We start from the raw sequence: 15,569 nt of genomic DNA on the forward strand, positions 1-15,569 counted from the left end.
TAATCTCCCAAAATCTTCCCTCACGTAATCTCCGATCCTCCCAAGACCTCCTACTCTCCTCCACACTTATTCGCTCCTCACCCAACCGCCTCCAAGACATCTCCCGAATATCCCCCATCCTCTAGAATTCCATACCTCAACACATCCGACTATCAACCACATTCGGATCCTCCAGACAGAACCGGAAAACCCATATCTTCAGGAAAGCCTACAGCCTGCACTGACCCCGCTGCCTCCTCACTACTACTGGAGCTACTGCCTCACCAACACCAGAGCTCCTGCAACCCTCGACCTACTGCCTCCTTCCCCACCATCCTGTAGAATGTAAGACTGCAAGGGCAGGGTCCTCGTCCCTCTGTATCAGTCTGTAATTGTTAGTTTGGTTACTGTAAGTGATATCTGTAATTTGTATGTAACCCATTCTCATGTACAGCACCATGAAATCAATGGTGCTATATAAATAAATAATAATAATAATGTCTAAGAAGACAAGTCCGGAAATGCTACAGGCAATAATGGCACATGGAGGTCATACAAGCTTAGGGGTCCAGCTGCCGTGCATTTTGCTACCCAACACCATAATTCTGTGAATAAGACCAGTGTGAAGGCATCTGTGTCAGTGCCCACAGGGTCTCCTAAACATTCTCTGGCCATTATTGCATCCAAAACACAATCAGGACTCATCACTGAAGAGGATAAACCTTCATTCTCATCTTGATTTGCACTATGACAGCTTTTGAGAGCAATGGCATGAGATCAATGGAACCCCTGTACATGTCCATCTTTCTTGTAGCCCAAAGTTGTGCAAGCTTCTTCTGATTGTATAGACATTGTTTGATGCATTAGGCTTCATATGTGACTTTGAATTTCACTTGCAGTAGAAAATTCATCAATTGTAGAACCAGTAGTACAGCCAATTCTCCAAAGTGTTCCAGGAACCATTTTTCAACACAACAACACCAAGTCGCATGTTGCTTCTGCAACTGTGAGTAGACTGTGTGGCCTAAATGTGCTAATATGGCCTGTAGTGTCTCTGGACTTGATGATTTAAGTGTCCCGATGCATTTAGCATTAATAACCTCATTGATAGCATGCCTATGTGTGCCTATACTTTGTCCGGGCCCTGTCTCCAGCCTTGCTCTTACTACTGATCGGCTCATATATCCCAGCTGACACGCACTATCATTCTCCCTTCTCCTCTCCATCACCCTCATCACCTGCACTTCAGTCTCTCTCTGCCTTGACCACTGCTTGTCTCAGTGATAACTTGAGCGATTGCTCTGCCGAACTGCTTGGCAACTTGTTTACACGCCACTGCTCATCCCTGCTTTTTATTTTTACCACTATCCTCCTGTTTTGCTTTCCTGTTTCTCTCTCTTCTTCTCCCCTGTCTTCAGTACCCAGCTTTCCTCAGCCCAGTTTCTGCATCTAATGTGCATTTTCCATCTTACATCTCTTTCTTTGCCTTTTAGTCTTCTGCTAATTCATGTATGTCATATTACCATTATGTAACCTCCAAACATTTAAACTTATGTCACCTCTCATTTCTATTTTTTGTGCTCTTTTATGTATTTGCATTTGCTCTGTACCATGTTTGGTCGCACATTGTTGACCTGATGAACATATCCATACGGTGCTGAAACATGTTGCCTGATATACAAATAAACTTATCTTTTACATTTACAACTTCTTCATATTATTTCTTGACTTTTTTGGACCAGCAAGTTTTCTTCCCATTTTTCTCTTCTTTTTTTTTAATTTTCATTTCTTTGATCTGGTCCCCTTCCATTGCACATCACACCGAGCTCTCACAACATCAGACTTTCTTCCTTTCCAGTCTGCTGCCACATGAATATTTAGGGGTAAACATTAATTTGCACAGCACATAGAAACAAAAGGCAAGAACCGGGGTGAAACACTGCAGCCAAACAGGAAGCCTAATGGCAGTTCTACATCTAAACAGCTTCCATGAAATATCTACCGCATCAAAAACCACTCCCCCTCACTAGTGATCCACCACAATCTATGACTCACTCTATAGAAAAAAAAACAATAAAGAAGATCAAATTAATAGCAACAGATCAATGAATAAAATACAACCTTTTTTGGCAATAATCATCACCATAATATTGAGAGTAATATACATATATATATATATATAATTTATGCAACATTGATGTGTGGCAAATGTATTTTCTGCATATGGATTACAAATGTGCATAGTGTGTATCCATGCATACGTACACATATTACATCTCGATGCAATGCGATGTGTTCATATACAGAGGTATACAGCCAGTGTGCGCGCCGGTGTGTGCGTGTGTGTGACATCACATGGAATCCACAGAACATAGTCTCTAAACTTCTCCGGCAGCCGTGTCACTAGATCGCCGGTCTTTAATACCAACATTTTTAACGCTTGCCCTGTGCGTTGATTGATTTTTTCCAGCATTCCCTCAGCAAATGGATTTTTGCCACTGCAGCTCAGCAGAGGGTGTCAGATCTTTCAGAGTGCACCAGGCTGGAACGAGCAGAGCCTCTTAGCAACTGACTGGTTCCCTCAGACACACACACATTCACATAGACACAGACACACACACACAGCAGCAGTGTGGATGGTAATCCGGAGACTAAAGAAAAGCTGAAAAACGCAGAGATTGCGGAAATTTTGCAGCGCCATTGGCTCGACGTGCAGTGCTAGGCTGGGGCGTGATTTCAGCACCGTCAAGCTGTGGACAGCGCACACCGGGGATGAATGCTACCTACAGTGGAAGAGAAGAAAGCAGCACACAAAGCTAAAAATCCTAAATCACAGCATAAGAAGACTGCTGGATAGGGATCTGCTGATCTTCCCATACATTCCTGCCTGTCTGGCTGCAGCATGGCATGGCTGAGGACTGGAGCAGGGCACTGCACACTTAGAGGAGCCTGAATTTCAACATTTGGATGTTGGATGCTGCATACGTGCTTTATCCTACGTGACTGCGATCTGTGGATATATTATTAGTGACTGGCGTCTGGGATTATTGCAGTGGAGGAGACGAGGGGAGAGCCGGCATCTACAGATCAGGTATTTTATTGCTGCTTTCTTTAGCTGCTCAGTAGCTGAGATCTCGGTTGGAGATGGATTGTTAACACATTGCGATGAGAACGGGAATGCATTGCTCTGATTAAAAATGCTGCTTTGGATTCTACTGCTGGAGATATCTCTTTGTTTGGCTGCTGGAAACGTTACAAGAGACGTGTGCAAGGAAAGGATTTGTTCTTGTAACGAGGTAGAAGGCGATCTGCATGTAGACTGCGAAAAGAAAGGATTCACCAACCTCCAGCATTTCTCTGCTCCCACTTCACAGTTCTATCATCTATTTTTGCATGGGAATTCTTTAACGAGGCTTTTCCCTAATGAGTTTGCTAACTTTTACAATGCAGTCAGTCTACACATGGAGAACAATGGCTTGCATGAGATTGTCCCTGGTTCTTTTCTGGGCTTGCAACTGGTAAAACGCCTGCACATTAATAACAACAAGATCAAGTCATTCAGAAGACACACATTCCTGGGACTGGATGATCTGGAATATCTCCAAGCAGACTTTAACTTGTTAAGAGACATTGACCCAGGAGCATTTAGGGACCTGAACAAGCTAGAGGTTTTAATTTTAAATGACAACCTCATTAGTACATTACCTAATAATGTGTTCCAGTATGTGCCAATCACACATCTGGACCTCCGAGGAAACAGAGTTAAGACCTTGCCCTATGAGGGGGTGTTGGAACAGATCCCAGGCATAGCTGAAATCCTTTTGGAGGATAACCCTTGGGACTGCAGTTGTGATCTGTTATCTCTAAAGGAGTGGCTAGAAAATATCCCAAAGAATGCATTGATCGGTAGGATTGTTTGTGAAGCTCCCACTAGACTGCAGGGCAATGATTTAAATGAGACCTCGGAGCAAGAGTTATGCCCCCTAAAAAATGCAGTTGATTCTAGTCTAGCTGCCCCTCCTGCCCAAGATGAGACCTGTGATCCTGGGCCAATCCCAACCCCCTTCAAAGTCACTGGCCAAGATGACTCTGCCACCCAGGGATCCTCAGTAAGTGGAGGAACCAAGATACCAGGGAACTGGCAGCTAAAAACAAGACCTACAGCTGTTGTATCGGAAGTGAATTTGAATGATAAACCAAACCTAACCATTGCATGTCCAGCTGCCTGCAGTTGCGGTAGGCAAATCATTGGCACTGGATTAAAAGTAGACTGCAGTAACAAAAATGTCAAGAGCCTTTCTGATTTGGAACCCAAACCGCCTAATGTGCAAGAATTATTCCTGAGAGAGAATAAAATCCACACCATTAAAAAATCCAACTTTCTGGAATATGGGAATTTAACTTTACTGGATCTAGGAAATAACAACATAGGCATGGTAGAGAATAACACCTTTCAGAATTTAACTGATCTAAGATGGCTGTACATGGATAAAAACTGTATAGACACCCTGACCCCGGATAAATTCACTGGCTTGCAAAGCTTGGAATATCTCAATCTGGAATTTAACTTTATTCAACTGATCCTGCCAAACACATTCAATCCTATGCCCAGCCTCAGGATTCTGATCCTCAACAACAACCTTCTAAAGTCTCTACCTGTGGATGTGTTTGCTGGTGTCAGTCTTTCCAAATTAAGTCTTCACAATAATTACTTTATGTACCTTCCAGTGCCAGGGGTACTGGATCAGCTCACATCTATTATACAGATAGATCTTCATGGCAACCAGTGGGACTGCTCCTGCAATAATGTGCCTTTCAAACAATGGGCAGAACGTCTTGGCCCCGAGGTAATTGTAAGTGATCTCAAATGTTATTTCCCAGAAGAATTCTGGGGAAAAGACTTCAGATTTCTTTCTAATGACATGATGTGTCCTTTGCTGTATGCAAAAATTTCCCCAACTCTCAATGCTCTTAATAAAAATAGTACTGGCCTTGCAGAGACTAATACTCATCCTAATTCCTACCTAGAAACCAGCCGGGTATCTATTTCTGTGCTAGTACCAGGGCTTTTGTTGGTGTTTGTCACCTCTGCCTTCACAGTAGTTGGCATGCTCGTATTTATCCTTAGAAACAGGAAAAGATCGAAGAGAAGGGATGCCAACTCATCTGCTTCAGAAATCAATTCCTTGCAGACAGTATGCGATTCTTCTTACTGGCATAATGGCCCCTACAATGCAGATGGCACTCATAGAGTATATGATTGTGGGTCTCATTCACTGTCAGACTAGATGTGCTAGAATGGGAAAGGGGTGGGGGTGGGAGGAGGGTTTATTAAATGCAAATAAATTCTGCAACCCGGAGGTATCTCATATTCCAAACACAAAGGACGCAACAATCTTGTGCATTGCTGTATCATTCGCTACAATTGTGCCATTTTCCATTAATAGGATTTGTTTCAATGCTACCTTATTGTGAAGCAACAACGATGTCCATGAATAATGAAAACATTGGGTAAAAGACATATCCAGTACCAGTTGCCAGTTGTGCTACCTGAGAAGTTGATGGGGTAACCAGCCATTCCTTGACTGGGGTTGTGTTCCAGGAGGAACAAGGCTGGTGTAATGGGGGGATACTAATCATGCAGCGTCTGTTCCTGCTGTGTTGGTGCAGAAGTGGGAACATTGCACGAAGGCATGAATGTAATGTAAATAAGTGACTAGTGAAACCAAGTGCTGCATGGCTCGCATGGATACAACGTACCCCTGGGGCGCTCAAGTGAACTGGAGATCTAGCCTGAGCCACCCATAAGTCTCATCTTCTCCAAATCTCTCTATACAGTCTTGGTATACTTAAAGTGCCATCGCTCTATCTTTTGTAATGGATAACGCAGTACAGACCATAAGTTTACTGTTGGGAAAAAAAAGGAGAAAAATAATAATTGTACTGTTTTATTTAATATGTGTTTGCATGAATAGTTCCATTATTCCTTTCTTTTTTTAATTTTGAGCAAACTGCCCTGTGTTTCATTTTCCAACAACCAGTATCTACATATGCATTTCCATTCTGAATGTATAATGATTATCAGTTGTTATTATTCTTATTCTAATTATTCTTATTTTTTATTATGATTACAGTGTAAACATTTAGAGGTAATCAGATGCAGACGAGCATGACAAATTATTGTCATTCTAATGCATAAGGTGGAGGAAATAATCAACCTAAAATTAAGTATGGAGGTTATCGTGACAAAAAGAAAGGATAATGTTGAAAATTCAGTATATTCCAAAATTTTATAATGGCATATTTTTCAGTATTAAAGTGAAATGTTTCCAAATATCAGTTGTCTTTGGATTCCTGTGTATAGGGAGATGTTATTAATTGGCTTTGGGGGTGGTAGATGGTTAAATCTGCTGCTCAAGGATGCATGTATTTTTTATGTGCCACCTAATCCTTCGGTAAATTAGAAGTCAGTTTGGGCAATGCAGATGCAGCATTTGGGGACGTTCGTCTGATATTCATGTAATTGACTCGCCATAGAGCGGACTCATTAAGCTGATTCCAGATTTGAATCGTCAGCAGTTCGAGCCCAGATGCAGCACAAATGACTGACAGTCTTGTCTGCAGACAATTTAGTATCAGCTTCTGTAGGAAATTTGAAAACTAATTAGTGGAGGAAAAATCCCAGTGGATTTTAACATTGCAACAGGATTTGTGAATAAATGGCTGTGTTATCAATTGCATCTTGATACAATGGATATTATGCACCCGTGGTGAAGCAATATAGAACACATACAGTATATATTTCTATTAAGAAGAGCTTTTGGTCGGCTGCTGAGATTGACTATTGAATTACTGTGTATAAGTGTTTTTTTACTAAGGCTTGTTAGATTTATTGCAGTGCTTCGGTATGGTTCAACATGATAAGGCAATATACGCAGTCAATGTTGTCAGTCACCTATGTGATACTGTAAATGTATTGAGCACACCTACAATAGATAGATCCCATCGATTTGCCACTAAATGACATATCTGCAGCTTTTGATTTCAGACATGGGAGGAACTGATGCAATCATCTGACAACCCATGCAATGAATTAGACATCCACATTTGGCTATCATTATATTTACTGTTCTTACAGATGTATGTCATCCATGAGAGTACTGTGATATATGACATAGATTTCTTTTTCCGAACACTTATCAATGGTATACCTCTCAGTAAGCTAGTGCAAGGGCATTTATCCATATCTACAGAATTACAGTCATCAGGTGAAGTACTGTATGACATATACCCATTGCAGCAACATTGAGTTCTGCGTGTAATAAAGCTACTATATATCCTTTATATTAAAGGAACATGCTCACATATCAAATTATCACCCAGACCTATAAACAATGGCTGACTGAGCAATATTACAGACCATTGTGTTACTATTCTTCTTTATTTTTATTAGCATTATTGCATTACATACTGATTTGTAAAGTAGAATATTTACAGGAAATACATTGTAGCCCTCATATACATACTAAACAAGACACTACCCAATGCAGCCTTAACCTCATAAAGAAAAATAACCTGCCCGTATAAGCTTACAATCAATTAGCAATACAATAGGATGGCAAATGAGTGAGTTGTAGCTTGTCATATAGAAGCCATGGTGGACCAGCAGCTGATGGACAACTGGGCCAGGTTGATTGCTTGTTGGTAAAAATGAATGTTTTCAGAATATTTTTAAATGTTTAGAAATAGACACATGGCAAGAGGCACAGTATTCCAGAAAAGAAGGTATAGATGAAAGTAGTCATGAATATGAGATGGTGATTCCTGGTGTATTGAGAAGCTCAATCCCAGAGCTGATAGTGATGTTGGACACATCTTTGTATGTCAGTCTTTTAGGATCCTCATTTCTAACTTCTGTGTAAGGTCTTTTTCGCACATTGGTGTTTTTGATCTGTTCCCTGTCTGTGTTTTCTACAGGCAGCACATTGACACATTATATATATTTCGGAGCTACTCATGTCAGGTTTTCCAGCTGACTAATTTGTGAACCAAATTCGGCCATTCAAATGAATAGGTCTGTAAAAAAATGGACAGCATGGGGCTTGGCTGGCATCTGTGTGCTGTTTGTTTTTCACCGATCTACTGCTAGGAAACATTTGGAGAACTTCCATTCCATTTTAATTTTTCTTCTGGTGGAGGGGTTGGGGGAGTCGCAAAATAGGCATACTTGTGTGAATGATGCCAAACTGGAAACTATATGAGAGACTGATATCGAGGAATGAGGTTTAAAAAATGGGAACAGTGAATACCTATTATTTATACATAATAAAGCATGGTAATAATGAAATCAATTTAAATATCTACGTATTTACAGAAATATTATTTTTCTTTAGAACCACCGTGCAATCTACAGTCACCTTTAACTAACTGTCTGGACATATACATTACATTTGAAGTCTTGGTTCAATGCCTGTTTCAATAAATGAATTAATTAATGGTAGTAACATTAAAACAACTCTTTCTCTGAATGCAGATCCATAGGCCATCAGCTGATCACTGTGCACTTAGAGCTCAAATCCCAGACTACTAATTGATATCAGAAAGGAAAATTGCATTCATTTCAGTTTAAAATGGTAGTAGTATAAAATGGAGATTAGTGAAATCAATCATTGTTTAATACATGGTCATCTCTTATTCTCCATAACTAAAGAGGCTGTCCACTCCTTTTTCATTGATGACCTATTCTCAAGGATAGGTTATCAATGTCTGATCATCCGGGGTCTGACACCCAACACCCTCGCTGACCAGCTCTTATCGATGGCAGTGTCCGCCGGCTGGAAATACTCACTTGCAAAGCTGGCTGATTTGTGGTAGAGGTCGAGGCGGGTGTCGGACCTTGGCTATTCAGACATTGATGACTTCTGCTAAGGATAGATCATCAAAGAAAAAGCAGTTGACAACTTCTTTAATACTGCCCCTTGTAGTGGCTCTCCACTGTGGCTGATAAAGTTGCAATACCTTATTGATATCTATATGACCTAATGGAGCATATTGAAAGGTGTTTTCTTGTAGTACAACCTAATTCAAGCCTAAAACTCCATGCATAAATTGTTCCATACAGAGACCTACAGTCAGCAAGCCGCATTGGTAGAAACCTCCATTCTTATGGTTGATAACGAACTGCGATAATCACTGTTCTCAACGGAGTTTAACTCCAACTACTGCAAGTAGAGCAATATGGAACCTACTATTTGTAGATTCTGCCCAGTTATTATTTCACTTGAATTCTTGAGCTGCTGTTTGTTAGATGAATGCAGAGTTATCATTCTGGAGTGTTTATGACTTGGAAAACAAACAGTACACAAACCACCAATCATGATATCACCAATATATTTTCCTGCATGTGCAGACACTTTTATGTGTGGAAAAGGCCTTCTAGACCAACTTGGGTTGATTAGATTGAATATGCTTACTTTTAGATGTAATTAATGAAACAATATTACCTGTCAAACGGCTGTGAATCTTGAAGAGTCTAGTCATCTGAAGATCTCTACACCTTTACCTTGAATATTCGCCGTTTCAGGGGTACAGGAAGGTAAATTTTATTGCAGCATTTACCTTTTGCTGATCTTTTAGGCACAGAGTTAGATGGTTAGTAGTTAATGTATTTTCAACACTAACATATAATAGCTTAGAACAAAAATGTCAGATTTTCTTTTGTTAGGTTGTTTTTTTGTCCAACAAAAATGGTGACCTCCCTCATCACTTGAAGTAGGTGTTGCAGAAACAGAAAATGGCAACTTGCTTTGAAGGTGTCTCAAAAAACTTTATTAAATAACATATTTAAAATGTGTCAAATGGCAAAGATAAAAGAGAGGGTTCTTATATGAAGGATAAAATTGAGCCATCCATAATGGTGCTAGGTTTAACCATCCAGAACAGAAATGTCTGGCATTTTTTCCCTCCACGCATTTTTTTATGACCATTTTTAATCCAATTTCCAAGAAAAAAAAATATTTCATTGGTTCTTGCCAGCCAGTACCAAAGAGGATGGGACCAACTAAAGCTAGGTTTCCTTCTTTTCAGGGGTTTGATAGCTGTAAAATGACTGCCTTTGACATTAATTTTTGGTGCAAATTATTGGTGTTTATGAACCTAGTCCAAAATATGTTCTGTCTTTCGAGCAAGTTGCATTATATCTATTTGATATTTTTTTGATCCATTTATGTTAATATCTTGCAAAATGTTTGATAATTCTCTCCCATTGTTGCTAAATGAACAGACACTTGAAATGTCATATTTTTTAATGAACATACCCTTAGTGTGAGTCTCTGAAGCCTTTACAAGCTGTAACTAAATAGTGAAAAAGATTTTCTAATTAATTTGAGAGATCGTGTAACGCCATAGGAAAAATATCCACAGTCGACAGTATATCTAGATTGTGGGATACATTACCCAGATGGGGAAAAGTGGAAACCTGCTTATTAGTGATGAGCGAGTATGCTTGTTGGTCGGGATTTCCGAGCATGCTCGGTGATCTCAGAGTATCTTGGGCATGCTCGTAGATTGTGTTTGTGTTGCTGCAGCTGCATGATTTGCGGCTGCTAGTCAGCCTGAACACATGTGAGGATTCCCTAACAAGCAGGCATTCCTCACAAGTATTCAGGCTGTCTAGCAGCAGCAAATCATGCAGCTGAGGGGACTCAAACTAAATCTCTGAGCATGCCCAAAATACTTGGAGATCACCTGAGCATGCTCGGCAATCTCAAGTAAGGAGCATACTCGCTCATCACTACTGCTTATATCTACAGATATAATGCTATTAATAACTAAACACATAATTATATTGTCAACTTAAATCACTCTTCTCAAATACTGCAAGTTTTTCTACAATCTTTGTCAAGACTCCTTACCCCGCTTTCAGGGAATATGTCATAATAAAATGACCTTTTTTTTAAATCAGGTTGTTATGTTAAACTTATTTTTTCCAAGACAATGTATTTTTCGCATATCACAATCTATAGCAAAAATAAAAATGTTAAATCTTGCAATTTTGTCACTGGCCACTGTCATGTTTTATAGACTCATAATCTCTGTTGTTTCAGGAAATTCACATGTACTGTACATTAGCCACAAGGAGCAGACTTTGAATCTGCCCCTTGTATTGAAACATCTAATGAGTATCTGCGATGTGATAATTGTGAAGTGAGTGGGTTCATGGTCACATGTCAAAACGCCTATTATGATTGGTGGATCCTGTGTTAACAGTAATTGTAAGTCTTTGTCGGATATTGAGGAAACTGCTTTAAACTTTTCCTTAAAGGATAGGCAATATGAGTCTAAACTAGACCCACAGGCCAGTGTAAAAAATTGTAAGATTAATCATTTTATTAGCAAATATGGTAGCATGACAAAACAAAAACTGCCTAATTAAAAATAAAAACTGCCCAATTACAAATAAAATTAAACAATAGGTCATTTTCTGGTGACATGTTACTTTTAATAAAGTTTTCAGTGTGCATTGCGAGTTATGCTTTAAAAAAAGACTCGGAACGTAACATCACCCAAAATACATGATTACACCTCTATTATTGTATCTCTGGCTTACTAGTCAAGGTGACCTACTATAGCTACATAATGATTATTTCAATGGTAGCTATTACTTGCTAATAGTGGTAAAGGTAATCATTTTACATTTTGAAAAGGAATAACAGTTGTTACAGTTATCTCTTTTATTAGCATTTCTGAATACAATGACAATTATTTTTTGTTTTTCTTGAAATAAATCCTTTTCCGCTATCTCATTTTGACTTTTTAAGCAGTGGTCCTGATGTCAAGTCTTCAGTTCGGGTTTAATTTGGCTATTTAGCAGCCTGTTTTCTATGATATCCTAATAATAAATTATTCACTGCATTATAGAAAATATACAATTAGCATAATTACTTTATTAAAATAATTTAATTGTAAAAAAAAATTCAGTCTATGACATATTTCTTGGAGTTGTGTAATAATTCTCTTCAAATTGTCTCTAATAAATAGTGTAATTAATGCAAAATGGAAATTTCTGTAAAACAACCTATGTCCAATGACCAAATGCTGTCTTAGGGGCATTTTAAGGTAGAGTCTTGTACTTAGACTTCTCCCCTTAAGATCCAGAGTAGGATGGCACTAAGTAATAGTATTTTTTTTTTAATCTAGAGAACAGGCCCATGTGCACATTATACATTTTAATTGATAGTGTTTAATCTTGTTCCGTGAATCAATAACCAAAAATGAAATCTTGCAATTTTCAGACTTTTATTTCCCATTGTCTCAGGAAAAAATACTTGTACATAGCCTCAATTGTCAGATCCTGACTAGTGTTGAGGGAACGTGCTCAGATAAGGAACATGCTCGGGTGCTAACAGAGTGTCTTCGGCGTGCTCCAGTACTATGTTCGAGTAGCTGCTGGTGCATGTCTCACAGCTGTTCAACAGCCACAACACATGCAGTGGTTGCCTGTTTGTTAGACAATCCCTGCCGTGTGTTGCAGCTGTCCAACAGCCGCGAGACATGCAGTCACGGTGACTCGAACGTAGTATTGGAGCACGCCGAAGACACTCTGTTAGCACCCAAGCATGTTCGGATAATACCTTATCTGAGCACTTTCACTGAACAGTAATCCTGACCCATCTTTTGTATTGAAGTGTCAAATGAACCTAATGTGATGGCGGATCCTGTGTTATCAGTTGTGTATAGAGGGGTTACCTGTCATTGTAAACCTACTTCTGATAAAATGGAATCCTGCTATAATGTCTTCCTGAAAGAACAGGAAATCTGAGTCTAGATAAACCTTGGTGGCTAACATAAAAAATTCAGGATTGCTAATTTTCTTTTTTTTTTTAAGAACATAATATAAAAAGATGGGCAAAAAGTTTTGAAAAATGACAAAAATCTGAATTAAACAATGCTTGATTTTCTATTAACACTTTTTTTAGTAGCTGCTTGACAGAGAGCCTATTTATGGAGAACGGATTTGTTTCAATGACAAACGTCCTTTAAGATTTATTTACGAGTCTTCAAAGATATTACTCTTTACATAGAATGGAAGATAGAAGAAATTGCATAATATATGCAACATCATATATTTGAAAGAGTTTTACATTTTATCTCTATTTCAACAAATGGAGTGGGGTCACATGAGGCAGGGTCGCCGCTACAGGAAGTAGGTGGCAGAAGGTGTGGGCCGATGCTGTGGGCCCTGAATTAGGAAGAGGAGGTGTCCCGACGGTGCAAGACAGGAGCCACTGATCTCCTGATGGTGGGCATCAGGAAAATGGCCGGCGGCGGTGGCGCAAGTGCACCTTGAGATCTTGGCTCATCGTTGAGCCAAGATCTCAATCTGCATATGCGCCGACAATGGCAGTCATTTTCCTGAAGTCCACTGGTTGGTAATTAATGGCTCCTGCCTCGCACTGCTGTGACACCCCCTCCTCCCAGCCCGGAATCCATAGCATTGCCCCACTACTGCCGTCGCTGGCATCCTGCCTTCTGAGACCCTGCTCCACTGCCGCCCCCAGTAAGCTACATTCTGACAATAAGATTCACTACCATTTTCATCCCAAAATTTGGGGGGATGAAAAGTGCTACTTACAGTCCAAAAAATATGTATGTATTATAAAGTGCCAACAAAATGCAATGCCTGAGCAGAAATATTTCTGCTTATTGCCCATACACAGAAGTATTAGTCCAAAGTCACAATAACATCAATCACTATAACTAGTTGCTATTGCAATTGCAGTAAGAAAAGAATATCTGAGGCGAATACTTACATTTTACTGTGAAATTATAAGGTTAGTGACTGTCTCGGTGGACAATCAGCGTACAGTTCATGTGGCCCTATTATAGCATTAGACTTTGTCTTGCTAGTTCAAGTGGATGTAAATTTAAAAAGATAGCATAATAAAATGGAACTGCAGTTACCCCTATATACACAAATATCTAATGGATATCATTCCAAACTGGTGTGCAAAAGGCCATATAATTCCCTCATAGGCACAGTATATTCTCACTATGGGTATCACATGACAGATCTGTACATTGGTTTGTAATCTTTAACTATGTCAAAAAGTTTAGTTGGTATTTGACATGGGAATGTAATATTTGGGTATTTTTATTTTAGTTCACCTGTTACATTATTAAGTATATACATTTCTTTGTTTTGACTATATTAAAAGAAAACAATCTTATATGAAAAATAATATACCATTTAGTGTATATAAAAAAATTGAAAATAATATTATAAATGTTAAAAAATACTGCACTGTAGAAAGTAAGTAGTTTCCACTGGGTTCATTATATGGATTTACACTATGCTCATGGATGGTATTTAATGCCAGATGTGTTTCTATCTATCATTGTGCAGCTCTGGTTCTAGCTTATTTATTCCATATTATTAGTCTTACAAAATAATATTTTGGCAACAATCTGTCAAAAAAGATAACCATAATTTTATAACTTAATAGAAGTCATTTTACTTTCTAAGAGCGAGATTATAATATATGGAGTCGCTCATTGGAACAGTTTTGGTTGAATCTGATAAAACAATTTCTTGATTGATGAGTTCCATTAATCTTATCCATAATGACTAGGCTTTAAAAGACCCATTTATTTATTCTGGATAACTTATTGTGTTTTGATGTCATAAAGGGATGTGGCAGAGGAGAGCAATGTCAAGGGTGTTTCCTATCATAAGATCACCCATCAGTCTAATTTATTTAAAAAAAAAGGAATTATCAAGAAAGGGAGAAAACAATTCATGTAAATATAATACAGAAGTGATGATATTTTTATAGAAATACTGAAGAACAATGTTTTAAATAACTAAAAATATAACATTACAGTGAAATTGATGTTTAATTTCAAAGTAAGTTCACTTGAAGTGTTCTATTCGGACTGACATGTAAATATTTTTATTCGACATGTATAAAATGTAAATATCAGTATGTCAAAATAAATCATTTGATTTCTATTAAATCTGTCTGCTTGTATATTAATAATTTCTTCTAATTTCTCCACACTTGTATGCCAGTAATTCTGTAGCATGGGCGCACTTCGGATTTATTTGGATTAACTTCATATCTCCACCTTTTTCTTCTTTCCTAATATTGAACCATATTACTTACAGAACTCGCTGTTATACATGTACTTACTGATATAAGAGGGTGCTCTGGTGCTTCACAGAGCAGTTTGTAATCACAATTAGGGCTCTCTCACATCGCTGTATATATTGGACAATCTATGTTTTTTTTTTATTGGATGCCACTCAGAACAATATTATTCAATGGGCAGGTGCTGATGATCACATTTTTTTATTGGCAGACTCTGTCAGTGAAAATAATTGCATTATTTGCAATTTCACTCTGAAATCAGCAGCCTCCCACCTATTCAAGTCTATGGGTGCATAGAAAACATTGGACTGTGCTTGGATGACATCTGACTGCAGTCCGAGTTCCTGGGACTCACACAATGTAAAATATGAAGAAATGTTGTTTTCCATCATCTCCTCACAGTGTGAAATTGTTATCTCATAAAAAAGGGTCATACTATGC

General features: G+C 38.6%; 1 protein-coding gene across 1 annotated transcript; it reads left to right on the forward strand.

Annotated features, from left to right (window-relative positions):
- The first annotated feature begins 2,301 nt into the window (after positions 1–2,301).
- Positions 2,302–14,986, forward strand: SLITRK1 (SLIT and NTRK like family member 1). The gene has a single exon (XM_077297177.1). It carries the CDS (start codon positions 3,177–3,179, stop codon positions 5,265–5,267), a length of 2,091 nt encoding a protein of 696 aa, XP_077153292.1. The 5' UTR covers positions 2,302–3,176; the 3' UTR covers positions 5,268–14,986.
- The last annotated feature ends 583 nt before the right edge of the window (positions 14,987–15,569 follow it).

This window comes from Ranitomeya variabilis, chromosome 3 (assembly GCF_051348905.1).
Source record: "Ranitomeya variabilis isolate aRanVar5 chromosome 3, aRanVar5.hap1, whole genome shotgun sequence".
Lineage (NCBI taxonomy): Eukaryota > Metazoa > Chordata > Amphibia > Anura > Dendrobatidae > Ranitomeya > Ranitomeya variabilis.

Coding starts and splice junctions, on each gene's coding strand:
- SLITRK1 (XM_077297177.1), top strand. CDS start 3,177: ATGCTGCTTTGGATTCTACTGCTGGAGATATCTCTTTGTTTGGCTGCT.